Source organism: Atractosteus spatula, chromosome 6 (genome assembly GCF_055471065.1).
Source record: "Atractosteus spatula isolate fAtrSpa1 chromosome 6, fAtrSpa1.hap1, whole genome shotgun sequence".
Lineage (NCBI taxonomy): Eukaryota > Metazoa > Chordata > Actinopteri > Semionotiformes > Lepisosteidae > Atractosteus > Atractosteus spatula.
Genome location: NC_142711.1, coordinates 32,018,705 through 32,045,949, shown reverse-complemented (window position 1 = coordinate 32,045,949; position 27,245 = coordinate 32,018,705). Strand labels below are relative to the sequence as shown.

The 27,245-nt window shown below is 35.8% G+C and overlaps 1 protein-coding gene across 2 annotated transcripts; it reads right to left on the bottom strand.

Annotated features, from left to right (window-relative positions):
- Nucleotides 1–6,032: 6,032 nt before the first annotated feature.
- On the bottom strand, nt 6,033–27,058 carry snap47 (synaptosome associated protein 47). 2 transcript variants are annotated; one of them, XM_088918063.1, is made up of 5 exons: nt 26,477–26,742; nt 25,321–25,869; nt 23,281–23,789; nt 19,750–19,868; nt 6,033–8,418 (listed from the first exon to the last, which is right to left on the bottom strand). In XM_088918063.1, the coding sequence occupies exons 2-5, from the start codon at nt 25,821–25,823 to the stop codon at nt 8,272–8,274; spliced, it is 1,278 nt and encodes a 425-aa protein (XP_088774189.1). In that variant the 5' UTR covers nt 25,824–25,869; nt 26,477–26,742; the 3' UTR covers nt 6,033–8,271. The 2 variants fall into 2 exon arrangements, with proteins under 2 accessions (XP_088774189.1, XP_088774190.1); XM_088918064.1 differs by lacking the exon at nt 26,477–26,742 and adding an exon at nt 27,016–27,058 and having other exon boundaries at nt 8,156–8,418.
- Between the last annotated feature and the right edge of the window lie 187 nt (nt 27,059–27,245).

Genomic DNA, 27,245 nt, shown 5'->3' with positions numbered 1-27,245 from the left:
ATACTGTATGCTAAGTACCCGAGAGGCTTCAGGCTTTCCATAAAAAATTGGATGAGTCTTCTGGTGTAGAACGTGTTAAGAGCTCAATCACTGCATATACTGTAGTTTATATTGATTGGGTGACATCAATACATACTTACTTTCACCTGTAAAGAATAATTTTTATTTTTAAGCAAAATAAATTAAGAAGAAATTCCAACCCACCCTTCATAAGTCTTATAGTATATAACTGACAAAATCATATAATGCAATTATCCACTCTAACAGTATTTACCATTACTATAGACTATTTGGCACATTTGTGTTTTAAATATTTTATTTTTATTTAACTTCATGGGTAATTTCCCAAACCATAAGGTGTGGACTTGAGGAACCTCAACAAATTATCTAAAAATATATTGTAACTTTTCATGCCAAAATATTAACACATGTAAACCCTTGTGTTTATTCAAAATTCATTATTTTTTATGAAAATACACATGTATTTCTTTTTTTATATACAGTATATATATATAGTTTTAGCAAATAAAGATAAAAAATAACAGTTTGGCATTTTTTTATTTCAGTGTAATCACTGAAGTGACTATATGCATTGGAAAAAGTGTAAAAATAAATAAATATCTAGAGACAGCCAAAAAGTTTATAGGCACAAAACAACTGAGGAAATTATTCAGCACAGAGTAGCATGTTTATTTTGAGGGCATTTGTCGTGGTTGTCAGTTGTACTTATCATACCACGTTTTTTTTTTTAATGTAGTTGGGTGGAAATTTTGTTTAAATGCAAGTTTGTGGTATCAATTATGTCCAGTGGGCACTGTCAACTGACAGTTTTACATTTCCAAAGAAACAGAGGAAATAACTTCTCTGAAGCATTTTTTCCTTTCATAATTTATAATTGTTTTCTTAACCTTTTTTGCACTTTTACACAAAATGCCTTCAAAACTGAACAAATTCCTCCATTTTAGGTTTTAAGCATTTTTCTCCAAAAGTGTCATTTTAAAATCTTCATTGTGCAAGGTTATCACATATTTTGTGGATGCAAGATAAATCTATCATTTACCATGTGTTCAAACCCAAGTTATATTACAGCTTAATGTGAGATTGCTCCAAAAGTGCATAATAACAAGTCACTTTAATCCTCTTACTCTACTGCATGACAGGGGACCAAGTACAGTTTTCAAGCTTTCTTTAAAGACAAAAAAAATGGCTTTGCAATTATTCTTGTGACAGGTGTTCTGAGACGTGCACTCATTTACTATTCTTTATTCAGATCTTTCCCTCTAAATGTGGGAAACTACCTAATAATGACTCCCTTGTCATTAAAATCCTTCACATAAATGAAAAGCGTTTCATTTGGCGTCGTGTATAGACCTCTTTAAAGGTCTTTTTTTTCCTCTTAGGTCTATTTAAGTGTTTTCAATTTTATTGGATTAACACCTGCTTAGTATGGCCGTCATCCAAATGGACTCTAGCCTTCGCTGTGGCAGTCCTGAAACCAAAGAGCAAACTTGCTGGACCTGACCATTGTTTTCATCTGCACTCCCAAAGTAAACATGAATTAATGAGCTGTGAAGGGAAAACACATGCACAACATCTAGAAAAGACACAGCAGAGTACTCAAATGAGCAAACCAGCAAACCCCATTATGTTTGCACTTCCAAACTGTAATATTAATTTACTATTAGCATTGTTATGTTATTTTGTTTACAATAATCTGGTTCATAAAGCAGAGGAAAAATAGATCTGACCATATATCTTTTTGGGAATGAAGTAACTTAGTGGTCATTTAAAACCTAGTTAGATTATCTGCATACCATATCTACTGTCCCATCGGTAGAAACTGGAAACCTGCTTGCTAGAGCTCTTAGTTTACTAATGTACTCCAAACTCTTCACATCACCCTGCTGAATAAAACCACTAACAAGGGTCTGGAAAACTGGCGCACAAAAACTCCTTTCAGTGATATACTGTATCAGAATTTCATATCAATTCTTGAATAAGCAGCGAGCAAGAAAATAAAATAAAACTGTAGCTAATTTACTCTTTGTCATAAGCAAATCGTGGCTCGCATTCATCAGAGATTTTTTTCAACATAAACACTTTGGCAAAAGCAGTTGCAGTGTAGAAGGCTGTGATGAGAGACATGGGAAATCAATTTCTTGATATTTTTGGTGAGATTTTTTTTTCTCTCTCAAACAAAACAATGCCTTTAAAATTGGCACTTTCTCTGTTCTTTGTATTCAATGGGTAAGACCCCTTACAGCATCTACATAATGAAGTGCATTCAGCATAACACACTAGTAAAGGGTGACAACCTTTACTGCACAGACAGAGGGTGACAAGTGTAACGTACAGTGTGCCAGTTGCATAGTTCAGTGAGTGAATTTGGTTTGGGAGAAAGCAAAGGAACACAGGTCGCAGCTGCTAACCCATCTGCATTTCAAGATGTTCATCACAATCAGTATTAGAACGAATTAATAATTAGAACCAAGAAACGTGGGCAAAACCCGAAGGTATTTGAAAATATGTGCATCTGTGGATAGTGTCTAATTTACAACACTCACACCAAATGAAAAATATTTTGAAATATTACAAGTTTTTACCATCTATATTTTGAACAGTTACAGATTCCATTTATAGCTTTTAAAGCTGTCAAATTTAAATAAGTATAAAGAATAATAAAAGCAATGGTAACTGAACAGCGTAACAATTGCAACAATACTGAAAAACTACAGTACAGTATAACACATATTTAAAAATTGTAAAATGGATTTCCTATGCTAAGTCTTAAATAATATAGATGAATTAAATGTTAGTCTCCATATGTTATAGAGTACAGACACACTTTATATACTGTATATATAAAGAACATGTGCCAGTAATATCTGACTTGAGAAACTGGCACAAAGTAGACTACCTGATAAATATTAACATAACATAACATAACTTTATTAGCCCTATACAATTTCTTGCATTAGGAATTCGTCTTTTCGCATACCCCAGCTTGCTCTCCATGAGACACAGACACACAGATCTATTAATAGATCAGGAGAGGAAAAGATAAAGGTTAATGTCCCCCTGCATGTGTTTTCCATTATATTTGATTACACTTTGTATCCTCGTCGTTATTTATATTTTGTGTAGCTGCTTGAATGTGAACAACTTTCTCATTCACCCCAGAGATCACTGAACACATTTTCAGAAGAGATATGTACACAGGCTTTAATGGTACATTACAAACAATGTATAAAATACACTCATAAATGTTTAATATAGGGATATAAAAAGGAGTATTATTCAAATATCTTAACATTTTAGCTTTGAGATGAATAATATATTTTAGATAAAATCCTGCCAATATGTGGAATTTTGAAAAGACGTGTCCCATTTAGTTTAGTTTGTCATGTCTAGAACTGCACAAAGGCTAATATTCTTTCCTCAAATAAAACAGTAAGCAACAGCAAGAAAGTCACTTCAGAGTAGTGTTTATTTAAAGCCACATCACCATCATTATATCATTTTTAAAGGGCATATTAAAATTAATATACATACGTATCACAATAGGGGACAACAGGCACAGCATGAACTGTATTTAAAGTGCAGCACAATATAATTAGAACAACTCTAGCATTGCATTTGGTATTGGACATATTCCTCTGTACTATATAGTAGGATCAAGTTTTACTTTAACTCCTGAGCCTACCATCAATGTTCAAATGAAAAGGGCCACAGATTTTGACAGAACACAGATTCTCATCATTGAGGCAGTGTATACAGTGTATAGAATAGAAAAAATGGTCTGGAATATATTCTCTCCTGTTTTTAAACAGATAAAAATGCTGTTCCATTATGCTGTAGGTATGTAATATGGTGGTTTACTTTTTCCTCTGTTTTCATATAAAAGAAAATTCATCACAGGGAGGATCAGGTGGTGACGATGGGACTAACAGGAAAAAAGGAATTACAATAAAAAATTTTCATAAAAAATAAGATACAGACAGATTAACAAAACAGTGAAATACAAGGCCTCTATAGCCCTGCAGGGGAAAAGTAAGATATAGACAGATGTAAATCATGCAACCAAACAGAGCTGTTCTCCCATAGTCAAATACATACCCCCAAGCAATTCTCTCATTGAAAATATGACACTGATAAAAACTTCCATTTTCGTTGTGTCAAACATCATTTGTGCTGAGACTGTTTATGTCTAAGATGTTATCGTCATCGCATTTCTCCTTCCAGGAAAGGCAAGTGGGAATACAGGTTTATAAATGACTATCGCAAGCCAAAAATCTACATCATATGGGAGTACTCACAGATATTAACTACAGAATGCCGTCAAAATAAAAGATCTTCATTTGCATTCAACTATTACATATTAAAATGTAGGTATTTTATTATGGATTTAATACTAAAAAACACATCTTTATAAGAATTTGAGATAAAGGATCAATGAATACATTTAAGGAAATAAATCTTTAAAAAGGACACTTACTGTACATCCAAAGAATATGACAACACTGCAAATATTATAAATAAAACATTTTCCTTGATACACTACTGAAATTACACATTTGTTTTAATGCTTCTGAAGGAAAATGTATTCATGGCTTCAAAGTACATGTAAAGGAAATTTATTATTTTCCTTTAACTCATACAACATTATTAAAAAAGACTTTGTGGGATTACTAAGATCCTTGTAGTCTGCTGCGGTTTCACAAATCATTCTTCCTGTAGTCGCAGAATTTGAAAAGACTTTCTTCAAGAGCCTGTCTGAGTGTCCTTGAAGTGCATGTTTTTCTACATCATTTCCCTCCCAAGTATGAAAACTACAAGGGTGGCACATTACCAGCACAACCCACTTGTATGGCTCCTTTTTGTGAGAATTAATTTTATTGTAATGCACTAAAATATTGTGTTCAAAATAAGTCTTTAAGCATGTCATCCCTTATCAAAACGTCAGCTATTTCTGGGAAGGGTGGAAGTAGCAACTCAAAGCCTGTTCTGGAAGTACACAAGATAGGACTACACTGTGAGGTGGACAACACTCCATCACAGAGCCCGCACACACATGCAGGGACAACTTAGAGCTACTGATTTTTGTGATCAATGTGGCCTTGGAAAGTGGGAGAAAGCCAGTGCCCTTAGTGAAAGAACACATGAATGAGGGAGAACATGCAAACTTCACACAGAATGTGCCCCAGTCAGGAACTGAATACAGGACCCCACAGCAGCAAATACAGTATGAACATACAGATTTCATACATATTTTTAACACATTAATACTATATTTCTATAAATTTGGAAAACAATATTAAATGTGTAATGTCTGCTTAATTTCAATTCGTGGAATCTGGCTCAAATGTAAAAAGAAGCAAACTCAGATCTGCCTTTTTATTTTAAGAGAAAAATGAATGTTGCTGCACTTTCATTTTCAATACCTTTCCCATTTCTCCCTTCTCCCTGCATCACACTGGACATTCATACTCCATATCAGCACACTAAATAAAAAAGAAGACATTTCACATATCGACAAAGCTGCACGCAAGGCAATTCTGTAAATGTGTTTTTTTTTAAATAAATGCTAAGATTATGACAATAATCCTCACAGCTATTTCTCAAAAATATGTTATGAGACAGTGAGGAAAATGAAATATTACATATCACATCAGTGCTAGTCATAATAACTAACCACTTACATTTGTTTTTGATTTAGTGAAGTAATGTACTTGAACTCTTAACAATTTCCTCAAAAATCCTTAATACAAACATTATGTGGTTCACATGTGAAAGCAGGTAAACTGCTGCCTTTTTAAGAAACAAAGTCAGTAACCAAGCAACTCTGCTAAGACACAAATCCAGCTTGCCTGGGAAGGAGTTATCTGACATTTATTATGGTTTGCCTTTTTTCACAGTTAAGGCACAGCTCTTTAATTTCTAAACCATGAATAAAGTCCTTCCACATATAGTAAATATCTGGATTAGTGGTAAATCCGGCTAGTAATCATGCATGATAAGTGGCACTGGTTGCCTTTTTAGTTTTTTTGTTTTCCTGGGATCATTAAAACTATATATTATTCCTAGATTTTAGTCAACTTGGACCATTGTTTTCCAGTAAATTAAAAAATATATTGCTCTAACCGCTATATATATAATATGTATGGTATGTATTATAACAGATAATGAATTCTTTATGTGCGTCAATGTAAACTAAGCAATGTACACTATTTTCAAAACGTCTTTGTGACATTACACAATATAGACAGCAAACTTTGCCAAAAACCACTTTGCATTTAATAACAGCCATAAAAGTGAAAGAAAGGACCATAATTTATATCGGGGTTTTTAGTGCAAATTAGTAATCAGCATTTTGGAAATATAAACATATGAGCATGATAAGACTGTTCCACAATGTACTTAAATTCAATTAGCCAAGTTCAGAATCCTTACAGACTTGATCCAATAGGAACATTTCAAAATTGGCGTATACAATATGTAAGTACTGTGACTTAAAGGGCCTAAGAAGGTAATTACATTACTGGAGATGAAAAGCATTACTTTCCTAAACATTTGTAAATTTGTATTTAGTGACAAGACTGTCACTGGACTGTTATCACTGGTTATTGACAGGTTACTTTTTCCAACTGATGTATTGTTGCAAGAGCAATCCTGCTCAGTACAACAGGAACCACAGGTTCCGACATTTGGTGTACAGGTATATGCTTTGCTGAAAAGCCACTAATGTGAAACTACCATCTGTGTAGTTACAACTGATTGCCTTTTAGTCAGATTGCTCCCTAAAAGAAAAGAAAACAGTGCTATCAGCATTCAAATGTGTTCATACATTTGCTTTTAAAGGATATTGAAGCAAGATTGAAGCAAGATTCACAGAACCTTGAAAAAGTTTAATAATCTACGTTATATCAGCAAATTCCCTGCACATGCACTTTCAAAATTCCTATTTTTTTCCGTAAATATCCTTATGAACTAATTTACAGTTTGTCCAAGCAAGAACAGACTGATGGGAGTTTGTTATTGATTCACTATATGCCCTTAGTACATGACTGTAACTACAATAGCTTGCAAATAAATCCTTTGGTTTATGAAGCCATACTTCAAACATCAACATTTAATACATCCATGTGTGACATGACAGTTTCAAAGATCAAAAAGCAAAATCCACTTCAAGTACGAAAACTGAATATCACTCTTATATTGAATATTATTATTAAAAATTGATGTCAAACCATTCATTTCTGTAATGAAAGTATTCACTTCTTTTCATTCAGCTCAAGTGTAATATAGAATTTATAATTAGTTGACTATGGGTGAATTATTAAAAGTGACTAATGCTCAAAGCAATATGATTGACAATAAGAATATCATACAAAATAGTTTAATTACATTTATGACCTTTTAACACGCATAACAAACATGCTTCCTGGAAATATCTGCTACAGTAGGCTTCATGCATGACATGCTCTGAGATACAGTACTCTAATTACAATGTTTTAGCATAAAAACAATCACTAACAGAAATATAACCTGTAAAAATCCCCTGCTAAAGGACAAGACTAATGTTAAAGACAGGCAGTGCAGCTACAGTACATATCTATTGTTATTGCTCAGGGTAACTGTGCAAAAGTATTTCATTAAAAATAATAGTCTTGGATTGTCTTGTGACTGTCTACAGCTTATAGGACTCAAGGCAAACACCAGTAAGCTGCTACATACAGTAACAGGTAAAAGTGTGGAGTTCAGTACAGCCAAGTGTATGCAGTATATTGATAATGTCTATGCTTGAGTTTTAATAAATACACATTACCACGTATTATATGCAATGCATAAATACCCATTACCCTTCATCTAGGAACATGTGACAAATAATATTTAAACCAAATGTAACTCTATCACTGAGTTAGTGTTAGTGGCTGTGTACAGTATTCGATGAACAATATATTTCTGGTAAAGATAATTATACTCAGAACAAAATAACAATAACAATTTAAGAGATTCTATTTTATGGCATTTCACTACTGCTCTTGTTGTGCACAGCAGATCAAAACAGTGAAAAAGTCTGATGTGCTACACCCGAAAAACAGACATCTAGAACTGTACAGTTAGGAATTCTCCGACAGCTTCACTCTGTGCCCTGCATCGTCAGTTAAAAGCACAGCAGCAATGTTACTTCAAGAATAATCCTGCTGTTTCTCAGACTTGTGAGTGCTTGTCCTTTTCGTAATGGGCAGTGTGTTTGCTATTGTTTTGCATCTACATCAGCTTCTTCATACGGCGGGTGTGTTTTTCAATGTGAGTTGTTGCCTGGTCGGTGGAAGAAGTGATTGCATCTAGTGCCTCATCCTGTCGTTCCAGCTCCATCTCAGCTTCCAAGGCTAGATTCTTTAATTTCATCAGCATCTGAAAATTACACAATCACATAAACATGGAACTCATTTATTTTATAATTAGAAAAGGTTATATGCACATGTCCAGTATGTAATCAAGAATTGTTTTCTCTTTAATTTACTTTTATGTCACTGTAAATGAGAATTTGTCCCCAGTTGACTTATTTGGTTACATAAAGGATCAAGTAAAAATACATGGTATAACTTCATAACAAGAATAACTATGAATGTTAATCAAAAACTGAAGTACTTCATATATGGACAGGTGCTCTTTTACACATTTCTATTAAGCAAATAATTAAATTTCCATGTTTGTGGTTTTCACTCCAGAACAATTATTGAAAACACAATTGAGGAAAAAGGACAATAAACATTACATTTACTGTTACATTTTTTGTCTTTGATATATAAATTATGACTCTGAACAATCATTATAAATGCAATAGCCATGTATTAATGTATAAAGATATTCTGACAACAACAAAAACAAATGTAAAATGGACAAGAGATGTGGACAATTACACAAAACAAAAACAGCTATTATTATATAAGCCAGCAGCCATATCACTCTGCAACTCACAACTGGCAACCCACTGAAGCTAAGCAGGTGTGAGTCTGGTCAGTACCTGGATAGGAGACCTCCTGGGAAAAACTAAGGTTGCTGCTGGAAGAGGTGTTAGTGGGGCCAGCAGGGGGCACTCACCCTGCGGTCCATGTGGGTTCTACTGCCTCAGTATAGTGATGGAGACATTATACTGTAAACAGGTGCCTTCCTTTGGATGAGATGTAAAACCAAGTTCCTGACTCTCTGCGGTCCCAGGGCATCTCTCGAAAAGAGTAGGGTGTAACCCCAGCGTCCTGGCCCAATTTCCCATTGGGCCTTACCAATCATGGCCTCCTAATAATCCCCATCTATGAATTGGCTTCATTACTCTGCTTTCCTCCCCACTGATAGCTGATGTGTGATGAGCGTTCTGGCGCACTATGGCTGCCATCGCATCATCCAGGTGGATGCTGCACATTGGTGGTGGTGGAGGGGAGTCCCCATTACCTGTAAAGTGCTTTGAGTGGAGTGTCCAGAAAAGCGCTATATAAGTGTAAGCAATTATTATTATTATTTTCTCACCATTTGAGGATGTTAGATAAACTTTATATCTTACTTGCTACTAGTTTTGAAACATCATTATTTATTATATTAGTTTTGTACAATACTGATTCACCACCCTACCCCCTTTCTCTTGAATATTACAAAATTTTCGGTTTACAGAAATGGGCTCAATTCTATACTGCCAGCTGTCCCTGTGTGCACCAGAAGGTCATCCAAGCAGAAGCACAAACCCGACTCTGACGGCAGATAAAGTTAGTTAACTGGTGGAAGTGTGATTAAAAACAGTAATTAATAACACAGATTGGCTGACAATTGCACAATTGCCTGCTGACAGCAGGGGTGTTTGCCAGTACTTGATTAATATTTGAATGCCGTTTGAAATGTGGTCTTGCTAAAAGAATGGCTGACTTGATTAAAAGACTGAGGTGCACATATTTGTCCTGCAGTTCATTTCGTGTGCCCTATGCACTTGTGCGAGAAATAATAAAGACACATGCAGGACCTTGCAATAGCTAACATTAATCTAACCATTAATCTGCCTGTCTGTCTTATCAGAATGTTGTTTTCTGTCTGGGGGGAAAAAAAATCTAGCTGGTACCTTTCAATGGCCTCTTGCTCACAGTTCCAGTTCCCAGGCATTTCAGGCTAGGAAAATTGGTTTACAGGTTTTGTTTTTAAAAATTAAAAAATGTGGCCACAACAGCATCCATTAAATGTGAAAATCTATTTTCTTTGCATTCTGCCATTGTGGTCATGGGAATTCAGCAGTCAAGTCAGTTGTAAAAGGTGTAGAATGACCTTAAATATATAATAAGTTTATTTATAAAAAGAATTCTTCCTTGTTCATAAATTTCAATAATTATTACGTATATACTGCCATACAGCTGCACATACCACTATTCTTAATACTCCATAAAACCACACATAAAAAGAAACAATTTACAAATACTAAAAATTTGAAAAAAGAAATCTGAGAATGGTTTTAGGGGACATTTTAAGGAAAGTATTTCACTGAATTCTCACATTATACTGTATATATACTATATTATTCTACTTATGAAGCCTCACTAGATAGAGGAATAGAAGCTATAGTGTGCCACACTGAACATGACAAGTAAAGGTGTCTACATAAGAAAACTTTAGAAAACAATTAAGCAAAAAAAAAGATTTTTATTTGTTGTGAATATCTTGAACTATAATCTAAAAACCCAAGAATATATATTTTCTATACGCACAAATCTTGAAATACCTGAAATAGTGATTTGCATAATTGATAAGAATACAACTTCAGCTGTGATTTATTTAAGATTCAATTTTATAACTGTAAATTATATTTATAAAAAAGTATATTGTTTCACATGATATTTGTCATCATCATCAGCTGCATAATGGCCCCTTCAAGATTTATCTCTGCTTTTCAACAGGTTACTCCAGGAAAACATCTGATCTCCTTTTCTATGTGATCTTCTGACATTTATGCCTCTTGAAATCAGTTTTAGCTGCTTTAATCCATTACTACTTTTTGTAAAGTGTCCAGCACATCGCTATTTTAAGCATCCCACTGTTTCCATGATGTTTAAGATCTCTGTCGATTCTTTTATTCGTTGATTTTTGTCCCTTCTTGTTACATTAATAACAGATCTTCTATGTTTTGGTTTGTTCTTTGGTATTTTTTATTTCTATTGAACAGCTGATGACCAGACACTGCAACAACAGCTCAGTACCTTGTATCACATTAAATTGAAAGAGCTGCAACAGCACTTAGTATCTTTGTATGTTTGAAACAAACTGAAAGGCTGATCATATTTTGCCAGAGCCCACTTTTTTAGCATAAATAAGCATCAACAGCCATGTAGGCCCATTACAACATGATTTACTGTGTGTGCGAAGGTTGTCCTTACAAAAGGATATGATGGTATCCATCAAATCCAATCTTCCATTGATCTATCCAACTCTTATCTGTATCTCAAAAGATTTCAAGCGTTAAAAATCAGAATATGATACAGTTAGGAACAACTTAAACAAACCAGTGATATGCCAAGCCAAATCTAATAAACACTCACCCCAAATCCCACCAGCGCGACCACAGTTACTAAACTAAATATTATGATATCCTGACACATACACACACCCAATGACATTATGTCAGTCTTCACCAGCCAGTAGACATGGGCATAGCTACAGACCACAGGAACTTTGCCAGACGGCACTGAGCAAACGGCTGCTAATTTAACACAGATCAGCTGACCACTAGGTTAACTAAACTTAAGGTTGCAGTTTAGAAAAAAAATGAAACATGATCTTAAAACTCTGTCTATCCTGGAATCTACATATTATATATTTTTATCAGCATTGCTGATTTCCTTATTCAACATGACTGAAATAAAATCCCATATTGCCAGTGGCATTTCAGCACCACAATTAATATTTCATTCATGGCAGTACCTCAGTTGCAATAGCCTGTATTGTCATCTGTTTCTCATAAATCACAGCGAGCCAAAAGAAAAACATAAATCAAAACACTGTGACCAGTGAAACCTTCTTTGCGCTTTCCTAATATGATACTTAAAATCCTGCATCATTTTAGCTGACCTTTCCCTGTTAGCGACCAAAACATACATAAAGGCTGAAAAATTAAATTAAGTGCAAGAGAAAAATATCTGAGGTAAAGGTAAACTTTCTTACTTAAAAAACAAGAAAACAACATTTAGAAAAATTTTCAAATGAAAAACACACAAACTGTACTGTATATATAAGGGTTGTACAGTGTCCTCCAGAATTCTTAATACCCCAATGAAACAGGAAACAAAAAAAACATAATAAAGCAGAATGAATAATGTGTCTCACTTAAAAAATTCTAATTAAGATACCCTGTAATCATGATAACACTGCAAAGAGTAAAGTCATATTTGTTATAATAAATAACTGAATCTCAGAAAACAAGAGGGTCACATTTATTCACACCTCTAATTATCAATTTCGAATAAAACTTCTACAACCTTCCTGCTTCCCTGGGATATAAAAGTAGGTAAGTACACAGACAACATTCAGCAGTATCATGAATCATTATTATTAAGGTCAAAGACCTCTTCAAAGACTGCAGATAAAAGGTCAAACTGAAAAAAATGCATTAATCTTAGCAGGATCTATTGTTCTGTTCAAGTTCCTCCTCCAATCTTAAGCCTTTCCACAGTTTAATTTCAAACTCTGATCTCAGATGTTCCTGTAGTTAAGTTTCTCTCTCTAATCTCAGATCTTCCTATAGTTCGGTTTATCTCTACTCTCAGGTTTCTCCATAGTTTCTTTGAGGTAACGTGGAAATATCCGGTCCTGGTTCATTTTTTTTGTTGTTAACCGGAGTTCAATAGTTTGCTTCAGGATTATCTCAGCTTGTACTTGAAGAAGGCATTAAAAGTTTGTTCTCTGCACACCAGTATTTATTTCTGAGTCTTCATAACCTGACACTACAATATTAATTAGGCATGCGTGTAGGCAACAACTTAAATATCATAATAAAGCTATTATAGCTATAGCTATAGCTGAAATATAAATCTCCTCCCAAGTCCTTGGACTCTTGCAGACTGTAGCAGGTTTTCCTGTCTACAGTATACAGTATCTTGCTCCATCCATTTTGCACTTTATTTTGACATGTTTTGTCAGTCCTTGAAGCAGAGAAGCATCCCCATAACATTATGCTCCCACCACCTTGTTTCACGGTAGGGATGGTGTTCTTGATGATGTGCAGTGTTAGTCTTGTGCCAAACATAGCGCCTAGTATTGAGGCCAAAATGTTCAATCTTGGTTTAATCAGACAAGAGAATCTTCCTCCACTTGGTTTGAGGGGGTCCTACATGCTTTCTGGGAAACTCTAGGTGAGATTTCATGAGAGTTTTTTTCAACAATGTTTTTTTTTGCCACCCTCCCACAGAACACAGATTTATGAAGTGCCAGGCTATTGTCTTCCAATGGACAACTACTCCCATCTTAGCCATTGAGGACTGTAACTCTTTATTTGACATTACAGAGTATTTTGTGGTGATTAGTGGCAAGAATTCCCAAATAAATTCATTTTGTTTCCATGATGTAAGAAAATTAAAATATGAAAAATGCTAAAGGGGGTGAATAATTTTAGCCACCGTATGTCAAAACCACCTTACTATGACACAGGTTCACTGCAGAAGTAAGGTAAATGAACAGAACTAGAGACAGGATCAGGATGTGCACACTTGCACATCACAATTTATTTGGTGCTACTGGAGAAGTGAGACCCCCATTTGCCAAAGCTGAATCAGCCCATCGTGCTGATTCACCATTCTCTCATGGGTTAGAATGAGAGGATCATTCCCTCTACCCACTATGGATGAATCGTTATTACTGCATGCCACACACAGCAGTGAGAGCATGGCCACTAGTCACAGTGACACACAGAGCTAAAAGGAAATTAAAAGAGGGAATTATTTGCAAACATATACCTTTTGGGGACCATGACTTTAACATTTATTAAGATTACATCTTAGATGTAAAACAATAATCTATCAAATTGTTAAGGGATTGCATCTGTTGCTGTTATGATTATGATCTGTTTTTCTTTAGGATCATTTTAAATATGTTTTTTTTGTTTGTCATCAAAATCTAAGTAGTGTTTATTTTGGCCAAAACAGAAGAAGTTAGATTAAAATCTGAACTATAGAAAGAAAACAGGAGTATTAAAACCGGTAGGCCAAAATTATCATAATTAGTAAATAATTCAATAAGTCAAAGGTCAGGTCTAGCCCTCAGGAAATATTTTAAATATGGTTATCTTCTGATCAGGATGCACATTGATTTCAATGTCCCCGTTTTTAAACTGAAATTTTAATTCTACAGTTCAATATTTTGAATTGTCATAATACAAGTAAACACTGTAATCTGCCTACAAACTTGCATGTAAAGTATTTATGAATTCAACATGTCAGCTCTAAATATTATTTTTTTAAATGTGCTAACAGCCTGTTACCAATTAAAGCTATACAATTGGTAACACAACGTCAATACTTATTCTCATAAATTATGTTAAAAGCACGCTAGAATATAAGCAAATAAATCATATCTTCATTGTAAAAGTGAATTTAGTATTGTTAATAATGTGTTAACTATGTACAGTATATTGTGAGGAAAAAGATGGGAATGTAGTTTGGGCATATACTGTAGTATACTTGACTACCTTACTCTCTGCTCCAAAACAACAGAATTAAGCCACATTTCTGTTAATTTCTGTTGCCAATTATGATTTTGATTGTCTTCATTATTTCAAGATATAATAAACTGTCAAACAACAGTCAGACTTTTTTTTTTGGTTTGTTTATTAATGATAAAGTTTTAAAAAAAATAAAAAACAGCTGTATGATTTTGTGTGTGTAGCAACTGTTTTTTGAACCATAACAACTGAAAATTATTATACTCCAGAATGTATAAAGGATGACAACTCTTATGTTTTAATTAATAATTGGCTAATTAATTAAGGTAAATAAAACAGTAATCCTCTTTGTTTTTCATTGCTTTCCATTACTGTTTCTGGTTTTCCTAATTTTGTAATATATTTTTGATATATGATGCATTTGTTAATGATCTGTGTGCATGTTAGAGAAATACAATTTGGGAGAGGGTGATAAATAAAGAATAACTTAATCTAATCAAGCATTTATCTTTTTCTCATGCATAAAGGTTTTGAAAGTGTGAAAAGACAGAAGGCAGCACAGTAATAAGGGATGAATAAAATCCTAGAGACACATCATTACAGTAGCTATCAAATGTATTCACCCACTTTTGACTTTTTCACATTTTATTGTGTTATAATATGGAATCATAATGTATTTAACTGCATTTTTTTGTTGCTGATCAAAACACTTTATAATGTGAATGTGAAAACAAAATTCTATACAGAAGATCCTCCTAAATAAATTATAGATACGTATAAAACAGAAAATAACAGATTGCATAAGTATTCACTCCTCTTGAGACAATTTTTGGTAGAGACACCTGTTGCAGAAATTATTGCTAGGAGTCTACTTGAATAAGTTTCTACCAGCTTTGCACTTCTGGACCCTGCAATATTTGCCTATTCTTTGCAAAATTTCTCAAGCATCCTGAAGTTGGATGGGACCCATTGATGATGGGAGTACTTGTGAACACTGACTTTTTATTTTTTAAGACACTTCAATGTGGCTTTAGCTATATGTTGCTGGAAGATGAATCTTCTCCAAGTCCTAGGTCTCTTGCAGAGTGCAGTGGGTTTTCCTCCAGGATTTCTCTGTACTTTGCTGCATCCATTTTGCAATCTATCTTCACAAAGCCCTGATGAAGCAAAGCATCCTCATATGGTCTCATTAGACCATAGAATCTTTGTCTGCTCTGTCTCACAGTCTCCCTTCTGGCAAACTGAAATCAAGATCTGATGTGTTTCTCAACAATGGCTTTTGTTTTGCCACTCTCCCATGAAATCCAGATTTGTAAAGCACCTGGGGAATTATTGTCATATGCACGGTTTCACTGATCTCATCCGAGATTTAGAATTTGTCTAAATTTGTCTTAAGGGTTGTCACAGGCCTCTTGGTGGCCACCCTGGCTAGTGCACCTGTCGCTCAAATCCTCAGTTTATGAGGATGCCCTGATCTGCATAAATTCACAGTTCTTTATGATGTACTTTACTGTGCTTTGAAGGATATTGAATGTCTTGGAAATTTTCTTATATTCTTATAATAACAGATTCTTATATCCTGTTACACCCGGGCTGGGAATGGCTTACATCCTGATGTTTCCCCATTCAACCAGCACATTCACACGGGCTCTCAGCCTGCTTCCACCCCACGCAAACTCACTCAGGACGCAGCTCCTAAAGGCCACTAATTTTTCAATCGGGTGGACCCTCCAGCAGACTACTTAAGGCTTTTTCCCCTGTTTATTCAGTGCCCCGACATTGATCTAAACCCTCTGTGCTAAGCTTCTCAGTACTGAAACACTCACCTGACAAACACCCAGTTTTTCCCTTGAACCGCAAGCACTGAATCAGAGTGGTCATTCTGCCCTCACTACTTTTTTCTTGACTCGTCATTCTTAAACCCTTTTTCTTTTTCACCTCAAAAGGTACCCCAGGCTTCTCCGCTGCCGTTTCAAGACAGTCTTGGTCCACTGGCAGCCTTAGCATTATTAAGACAGCTTCACTCAAGCCAGCTTCTCTGCTATGTCAAGGTATCCTCATTCCTGCTCAGTTATTATTCAGACAGCTTCATTGCAATCAGCATGCATAATTACTTCATCATCTCTCATTAAAGCCTTGGTCCTAGGAAGCCTTCCCAAAGGCTCATAAGGATCCTCTGTGGACCATGGATCTTGGATCTTGGATTGTCAATTGCCATGGCCCTTTAACCTCAGGGACCACAGCATAACATACCCTTCTCCTGAATGGTGCTTTTCCATAACCTCTTGGAGTTGCTTTGAATGTTCCCTTATCTTCGTTATGTACTTTTTCTTAGGAATTGTACTAATCAACATTAGAAACTCCCACAGAGAGGTGTATTTAACCTGCACTCAAGTGAAACACATTAATTGAACAGGTGGACCCCATTCAATGAATCAAGCAACTTCTAAGGACAATTGGTTGCAATACAGCCTATTTAGGTGAGTCATAGCAAAGGGTGTGAATACTTTTGCAATCAGTTACTTTTGATAGTTACTGTACAATTGCTATGCATATGTGCATGAGTCTAAGAGGTTTACTTAATAATTGAATTATTAGGGAATTGGAATTCTGTCTGATCTTGCATGTACCCTAGTGTAACTAAATAAAACTTGTATAGACCTCATAAATTTACATTTAATTTAGTTACCTACTCTACATTCAGTAACTAAATTTAAATTTGCTGCACCTGCAGAAAATGTGGTAGAAACACAGAACTCCATCTTTACCTGCACCTCAGTCATAGGATCTAGCTGAGGTGCTTCTGAATATGGCTAGTAAAAAAGTATTTTTTCAGTTAAATTTCAATGTTCTAACAGTGTCACGCTACCTTATCACCTTTGGAAAGTCATTCAACAAAAAAAAACTCTGCTTCTGAAACCACGGCGTTTAGATATAGACCCAGAGTAAAGACATGAAGGCTCCACTTTGAGATACCTGTATTTGGTGAAGGACCCTCACAGATGCAATTAGGTGCTATCCTGTTTGGAGTCTTAAAAGTAAGATTTTAAATTTTACTATGAACACCACTGGTGTCCATATTTCAGAAATATGTGCTTCAAACCTACAAAGGTATTTCATTAATAGACACTACACTACACTGAACCCATCGCACTGAGAGGTGTTAAAAACCTTTCAAATAAGTATAGGAGCTAATAGATTTTGCTGCATATATAATGCCAATAAGTATAAAAATCAACATGAAAAATATTCTATTAGGTGGAGCATTGCATTAAGACATTAATAACTGTCTAGCATATTTATCAGTTCATCTATGAATAAATATACAGTATAGCATCAAATGATGATTTTAATTGATATTCTTTCCTCGAGCCTATATAATAGCAAACCAGTAAGACACAGAAACCTTGTTAGTACAATTGTAGAAACTGTTTTAAAGAACTATTTGTATTAAAAACTCAGACCTTTTCTCATATGCTTTAAATTTCCTGTATTGAAACAAAACAGATAGAAACAAAATGTACACAGTGACAATCTATGTAAATGGACTTAACATTTTAATTCAAACAACCAGCAGACAGTATGTTAATATTCTAAAAATAGAACAGAATATTCATTAAAGCTCTTTTTGATGCCTTGTGCAGTTTAATTCTGTGATATATGGGTTTGTGGCTGTAACGCCCACTTTTGGTTTGCTAGTCTGCAGAAGTCTGATGGACTCAACAACAATTAAGTCAATGTATTTTTCTGAAATTTTATTTTCCATCCACAAAAACATTATTAATCAAAGCTTGGCCCAATTGCTCTGGGATGATTCTTAAATCAGCAAAGATGCCAGCAGACAGTTGACTAAAATTGGAATTCTTTGTCTGAAATAAATATATAACCCAGGAGACTTGGAAAAAAATATGTCAAAAGCATTTTCATTTCCCCCCTCACCTAAGAAACTGCTGCTGTTGCAGCAAAAATTAGACCTTTTCCATCCTAATGCAACATCTGTTTACAGTTTAGTGAAATACCAGATACTAGTCAATAGGGACAGTCCAAACTTGCTGTGCTGTACTGTCAGCACAGAAGTTTATGACTAGTCTCTATATAGTAGCACCATAGTAATGCTAGAATGCTTAAAAAGAAGAGTTTGTCATTTCAGGATAAGATAAAAAAATGGGTCAGAATGCATTCTGATCAATTGTAGAAGATATGCGACTACTACTTCTCTTTTTCATACTAAGGATTTTGTCCAAAATTTTTTTTAAAAGCTTCCTAAAGCAGCAGCTCACTTTTGAGACCCCAGAACAACCTGCGGTACACTGACATATGTTATGGAAGACATTAGCACTGCTGTAGCCAGTAAGTATCTGCTGTCTACACTTGGAGGACAGGAGGAAATCTGGCTTAAGAATTCCAGGATTCTTGCCTTCCATGACAGCACTACACACCGAGAAAGCTTTAAAACAGAACAGCAGAACCTTACTCTGTGCCAGACTCCTCTCTGTTCTGCACAGGGGATCCCTCTGTCTGCCCTGGACCAGAGAACCCATTTCTCTCAATAGAAAGTGTTTATTCAGAACTCAGCAATTTAATTTACTGTACCAAGCTATTATTGCTGTTGTTGTTTATAAAGTGCTCTTTTGTTGATTGCCTTCTCAGAAACAATAATCTGCACCCAATGCATAACATCATTTATTGTGATATCCACTGTGTCCGATTTTGGTCGTGAGTACTTTTCACCAGAGAGGACTAAGTAAAAGTCTGCAAAGGAACAAGTAATAGGTTTATTCCATGGTGAAAAGAGAAGAAAGAAAACACAATGTTTCGGCTGTGGAGCCTTCTTCACCTGAACTAAATTAAAGTCCGTTACCTTTGAATGTAATTTATAATTGTGTAGAATACACCTTTGAACAATTTTACAAAGAGAAAGGACCTACGTGCAGTGTGCCATTCAAGAAAAGAAACAACTGCCTCCTGACACAAATGAGGCATAGCAGTTACGTCAAAAATTTCCTGGGGAAATATACAGTACTGTATTTATGGCCGGGGTTCAGAAAGACTGCCTTTACCTGTTTGAGCTCCTGGGCTTCAGACTCTGAGACAGGTGACTGCTGGGCCTGAACCTGCAACTGTACCAGCTCACCTGGTGGGAGCTCCTTCATTCTTATTTGGTCAATGAATCCAGTGGCTTAAGGAGAAAAAGATTTTAGAATTAGTTTTTCAATTTGTTTTTAGAATTCCCTTCACATTGGTAAATGTAGCACAGAGTCATGTAAGAAGAATAACAAGAAATTCAGTACCAACTAATATTCAGTAATATTATTTAAAAAAAAACAGAGAGCAAATGCAGGCTTATAAGCACGTTTGATCTTTGAAAATGTTAATTCCTTTGGCCACAGTTCTCAGATGGGTATTGGTAATTGAATTAGCAAATAAGATCCTAACAATGGACTATTCATGAAACTGTAAATTACAGTTTCTCTGGCCCAAGCCTTTTTTATCTGCTTTGAATATGATTTTCTGTCATTCAATCTGGATACAATACTGATAATGTATATGGAATTTATTTTTATTTCTATTTCTAGTTTTAGTCTTTTTTACAGAATAGTTTAATTAAACTTTGTCATTACTTTTGGTATTCAAAAATTTTAATTATGGTACCAAGCCTATATAGTTTAATTAAACTGAAAGCGCTTTACAGGTAATGGGGACTCTGCTCCATCACCACCACTGTGCAGCATCCACCTGGATGATGCGACAGCAGCCATAGTGCGCCAGAACGCTCACCACACATCAGCTATCAGTGGGTAGGAGAGCAGAGTAATGAAGCCAATTCAGAGATGGGGATTATTAGGAGGCCAGGATTGGTAAGGGACAATGGGAAATTTGGCCAGGACGCCGGGGTTACACCCCTACTTTTTTCTAGAAACGCCCTGGGATTTTTAATGACCACAGAGAGTTAGGACCTCGGTTTCACATCTCATCCAAAGGATGGCACCTGTTTACAGTATGTGTTCCCATCACTATACTGGGGCATTAGGACCCACAAGGACCGCAGGGTAAGTACCCCCTGCTTTCCCCACTAACACCTCTTCCAGCAGCAACCTTAGTTTTTCCCAGGAGGTCTCCCATCCAGGTACTGACCAGGCTCACACCTGCTTAACTTCAGTGGGTTGCAGGGTGATATGGCTACTGGCATCTAGATGTTTAGATCAGTTTAGATGTACTGTGAAACATTAGCCTAAAAGAGCACGCGGAGTGATGCAGCTACAGTATAATTCTGAACTTGACAATCACTAGTTGACAGCACGTTATATGCACCAAGGTAGAGGCACCTATTTTAAGCTGACAACCAAATTCACAAGCTGAACAAAACACGAAATACACCACTGATTTAAAAATGGTGCAACATGTGTGCTAAGGAATTTGGAGAAGCAAAGGGGCAGATTGCACAGCATACTTGCACACCCAATAAAATTACTCTGTGAAACACTACAGGAAATGTAAAAAGATACTTAACATTCATTACATAGGAAAGATACAAGAATCTTTACTTCTGTGAGACTATTTATGCACTTGAAGTTCACTACACTTTCAATTAATGAAAGAATACTACACATGGAAATAAACAACAACATGACTTTGATAAAGCTGAATAACACTTTATGCAGCTTTATTTTACTTTAGTTTTTATACATCTATATTTCACATACTGTAGCTCTGCAGTGCCATCACCTGGTGCACTTGCAGACGACAGGTGTATCTGTGATCACATACACAGTACTGTAAGGTCCTGCCTTTCATTTCTTTCTCACTTAAGAGTATATTTTCCAACAACAGTATCTTGAACCTCTTAAATTCTGTGTTGAACTAAATAAACATTTTTAAATGCAAAAATCTAAATATTTGTGCCAGGTTGACCAGATCACCTCCTCTAATTTGTAACCTCCCTTTTATGTCTTTAGAGAAAGCTAACTCAAGTTTTCAAATAGTTGACTGAAATTGTAAATAAAAAAAAAATAGTTCAGGTGGGTAACTGCGTCAGCATGCGTAGGCTGCAAAGGAACAAGTAATAGGTTTATTCCATGCTGAAAAGAGAAGAAAGGAAACACAATGTGTGAGCACCTCACACCTGAAGAAGGCTCCACGGCGGAAACGTTGTGTTTTCTTTCTTCTTTTTTTCCCAACATGGAATAAACCTATTACTTGTTCCTTTGCAACAAAAACGTTTGCTACCACAAAGCACCATCACATACAGTATACTGTACAGAAACTGACAATGGAGATTTAATTTTAAAATGACGAGTACTGTTAAGTCATCATTTTCACTTAAACTGAGGAATAAAAATAAAATCCTGGATTCTGCAAATGTGTCAGACTTTACCTGTGTTTTGGAATTGCCCTTTCTTGTTTAGACACAGCTCTCTGCAGTGAGCTTGCAAATATTGTCAGTTGTCACTATGCTAACCTTACTAGGTGCCAGTGTCTATCCCAGTGGAATAAGTAACATGCAAACCAGTGGTTCTTGACTCCAGTCCTGGAATGAAGCATTACTGGTGGTTTTATAAATCTCTTCAAGTAAGCAATGCTATAAGAACTGGGGAAATCTGTAAAATTGCTCTGATTAAGCTAAAAATCAGTTCAATTAGATCATTAAGATTTGTGCTGTCACGAAAACCGACAGGACTGCAGCCTTTCAGGACAGGGTTTGGGAAAGCCCTTGCCTCTTAGGCAGTTTTTAATTTAATTTAATATTGTGCAACATTTTCACAGACTTTGTCATGAGCCTAAGCCTAACCTACAGAATAGCAGAAAGACTGTTAATAAAATAAAGTAACACAGAAACACATACCACTTAGGATTCTAGTGATGGGGTTTCAGGAATGGAAAAATCCAATTCAGCATTTCTCGGCAAACCTGAACATGCCCATTGCAACATACAACATACACAACAGCATACAATAGTGAGCTATTGACTAGTGAGGGGGTAGGGTTGATAAATGCTACGATAGCATTTTATGTTTTGTAAAGTGTACACTTTGAAATTAATTTTGCTTTTAAAATGTTGACCTGTTCTATAAACATCAGATTAAACATACACTATAAAGAGAGGGACATATTTACTACCTACAAAACTAACTCCATATAATGCTGTATAAGAACAAAATATTAATAAATGAATTAATTAATGTTGAATTAACCAGAATTAATAAATGTTGTTGCTTCTAAATGTTGCTTCATGTGATCTAGGTAAACTGCTATTTTACTTTAATACACAATGCAGAGCCTCTCCTTTTATTTTCTCTCACACATTACTGTACTGAAGTGTGTCAGTTTTTCACCATCTTCAAAGCATGTGTAGTTGCACTAACATGTAGTTAACAACCTTGTTTTTATGCTTAATATTATGTTTTGTGTTTCTGCAAAGTACATGAAACTTTGTCACACATTATCCTTTGGGCACTTGTTTTTCTTCATTTTACAGCTTCATTTTTAAAAGGTTTTTGCCTCGAGGATATTATAAACTGCTCTGTTACACATGCTTCTTTATCTGAATTGGGAAATTTATTTTTTAATGGAAAAAAAATGCAAATAATCACCTGCATTCCATATACTGTTTTCTGAATCAGACGTGGGCGTTGGAGGCATTGTCATAAATTCTGCATAGTCCGGCATGAACTCAATTTTTTTCTTGTATTGCATCTCCAGCACTGACAGAGCTTCGGGCATTTTGGCCGAAAGGAGTTTGTAGCTGATGTCTGGCTTGCCAATGAAGCGCTGCCGGATGCTTAGTTCATAAGGGCTGTGAACTCGGATGTCATCTACCTCCTCCCTCTCGAACCTGTGCATCAGCCGGGAGTCGCCATCACAAACCTCTAGAGCTGACACTTGCACTGTAAGTTTGCCCGGCTTGAGGTTGGTGTCACCTCCTTTGGAATAAATCACTGGAATGATAGTTATCACCCCCTGCTTTCCATGACCTCTTGTGGTAGATGCAGATGCAGGGCTCTGGGATTTGCTTCTCTGTTTGCATCTTGCTTCCTGATGGCTTCTCCAGGGCAATTTACTAAAGGGCCACCAAGGTGGGGATTCCAGTTCTGAAAGCAGCCTGAGGAATTGGGGCACAGGAAAAGAGATTAGTCGCAACGAAGCAATGAGGGCTCCTGAGGTACAACTACGCACCTGTGTGCAATCCAGAGTCTTAGCTCTTTAATCCAAAAGTCTTTCAGAAAAGTCTGTTTTGTCTGAGGCACAAACCTGAAGAAAAAAAATATGGCAGACTGAAAGCAGTCAAGCACTCAAGATTTCTGGCAAACCCCTTTTTATTAAGGAATGATAATACTGAGGCATTTAAATAATAAATATGTTTGTAAAGGGAATTCTCTGAATCCTCTATAAAATTTATTATTTTTAGCTGGAAATCTTGAGTGTACAAGTGTTTCCAATCTACCAAAAATGTGCACTCTCAATTTATTTTCGGGTCACTTAGAGAAGGGAAATACTGTACTCCACTTCATTGGTGTTATAAAACATTTTTACCAGTCTTTTGAATTTCTGCAGATTTTCAAAGTTTAATTTAATGGATTAAAGTAACTGAGATTAAAGCAAGAGGCAACTTCACAAAGAAATAACTCAAATCATAGTATTACAAGTTCTATGTATGATTCCAGAAAAAACATGTCTTCTATTTGCATATGTCTTTTTACTGTAATTTTAATTTTTTAAAAGACTACTGAAAAGGAATTTTGAACTTTGCAGTATTTGTGTCTAATGCCAGAAGGACTAGTAAATGAAATCCATCATTTTAAAAATATCTGACATATAATCAGTAAACAACAACTTCCTGCAATAGCTTACAGGAGCTTCCTGAATGGCTCAACCAGTGACAGGCCTTTGCTGACATTTGAGTTCAATAATCAGAGTATAAAATCAGTTCTATAACCACAGGTTCAAGCCTATATCATGCCACTGGCTGACTATGACTATGACTTCTGAGGGTAGGGTGGGATCAGCTGGCCAGGGCTTGCTCTACTCTCAGCAATAGAATGACAGGGGAAGTACAGGGCTGTGCGGCCTGCATCATGTTAACAGACAAATCACTTGAAGGTGGGCAAACCTGAGAATTTGGCTTGCATTGCCTCATTCTACCCTGCATGTGGCTACACGGTTTGTACTCACAAGCTGAGACATGAAATGCATACAACTGGTTATTCCAAACCTAATAGGTATAACAAAGATAAATAGTGAAGAAGAAGAAAAATACTCGCTTACAAGTACAGCTTGCTGTGTTGATGTTTTGTAATGAAGGATCCATATTCTAGACACATGACTTTTTAAATTTAGAAACAAGTATTTTGTAAGTATCTACATCCAAAACCGTAGGACTTACACAACTTCATTACATCTGTACTAAGAGTATCAGGACTGCTCTGTTACCAAGATCATTCCATTCCATATAATTTTCCAATCTCTAACCTACATTAAAAGCCAGTGTATGTGCCAGTCCCAATGCCTCACCAACAAATATTTATCCCAAATATCGCTTCATGTATAAAATAATGATCCAGTTTTTTACAAAAGTTCTGTGTCACACAGTGCGAGTGTGCATGCAGAAAGAGGCATTCTCTTGTTTTACATACTTGTCTGCTACGTCTAAATCCGACTCTATCTTGTCCAACCCCAGCATGATGTTGTCGAATTGCTCCCCCTGGTGGTGAAGTACTGTCCCAGTATCCTCCAGCCTCTTCTGACTACCAGATACCAGGCCTATCAGTTCCTTCCCCTTGCTCATTTGTGGTTCTGAGGCTGTGGCTCCAGTGGCACCATCAGACGACAACAGCTCCTCCCTCCAGAAATGCTCTAGCACATTGTACACAGCCGCCCGGTTGGGCTGCAGTGAGCTGAACCAGTGCTTTATGTTTCCTTCTTCCAGAATGGTAAGAGCACTGAAAATAAAGCTGGAGGACTCCTTCTTGATCTCTACAACATTAGAAAGTTTGATGCTGGCGACAGTCTCCTCTCCCTTGCTGGCTGTGAACCTCACAGATAAGCGGGTCAGAGACAGAGTACCAGTGACCCAGCGTTTCTCGCTATTAATGTAGTAGGAGCCCGGCCAGCTATGAATGGGGACGTCCCTGCTCATCTTCAAAGCCTCAGAGTCAGTTTGCCCAGTTTTCTAACTACTGCATCTGCAAAAATAAAGATGAAGACTGTGCAGTTACTGGAGATGTTTTTTTTTACATTGTTGTCACCCCCCCACACACAAATTAAAACTCTACCTCTCTGTCATAAAACCACAGCTGAGAAGAAAATTACTGAAAATTAAGTAATATCTTATGATAGGTCTTTTCAAGCTAACAACCATGAAAACACTTTGTAGATATCTCCTAGTATAAAAGGCCTCAGTATTTCAACAGTATTTACTTTACATAGCATATTGATAATAATGCACAAAATGTGTAGAGCATTTGTAGAAATACAAGTACTGTGACAAAACATGGTAATATGGAGCGGCGTATGTACCTGTCTGTGATGTTTCAAATGGCACACCTGCCTTAACTTTCTGAACTCCTCCACAACACTGCCCCCCAATTACCTGCCATTTGTTTTTGCATACTGTATGTGTTGTTTTGGTAAATAAAAAAGCAAACATCACCCATGTGTTTCCAAGGCAGGAATCTAGATCACGATAGAAGTTGGAAATAAAATATTGTATCATTAAAATCCAAGGATTGCTCATGCATTTAAAAGTTAATAAACAATGAAAAAATCTGTGCCAAATACGACAGACTATACCTGAATGCAGAAGGTGAAAAAGTTGTCCGACAGTGTAGTTTTGCAATTCAAAATTCTTAACCTAAGATGTTCTCATTCTTCATCTTTGTTGGGACTATTTATACTGAATCCCCTGTATAATGTGCCAACTGATAGTTAAACTCAATATTGCTTTAACAGTTATTTGCTTGATTCGTAACCGAACACGTTTGCTAAACGGGATTCCTTATGTATGGTATTTTATTTCGAATTAATAAATGGAATATGTCGGTCTACATGAATTAGACGTTCAGTAAACGTTACTCAAAGGAGCACATCATCCTAAACGCCCTTTGAGCTTTCTCGAGATTCTCGCCTCAAACCTGTGACTCCCTTTAATAACGAAAAAAACACCAAAACTGATACAATCTAATAGATAAAATCGTTTATTTTTTCAACCGTTAATTCCTTCAACGTTTTGTATTCAATGTTAGAATGATTATCAAAATTAACTCGTACTATAAAAATATAAAATCAGGTATTTAATGTAAAGTACGTTAAGAACCTGATTGTTTACATACCCAAATAATTGCTACTTCCGTCTTTGCAGTATTTCCATTGTTAGACGCATTATACGTGAATTTTGTAATATTTTGAATACTAATACAACATACAGCTACAGTATCAATATTATATTTTATTATAATAGCTACATCTTTCTGATATCCGTATTGCCGAGAAAACAAAGACGAATTTCTTTCAGTTAACCATTTTAACGAATCCGTTTTTGTTTTTATCTTTCATCTCTTTC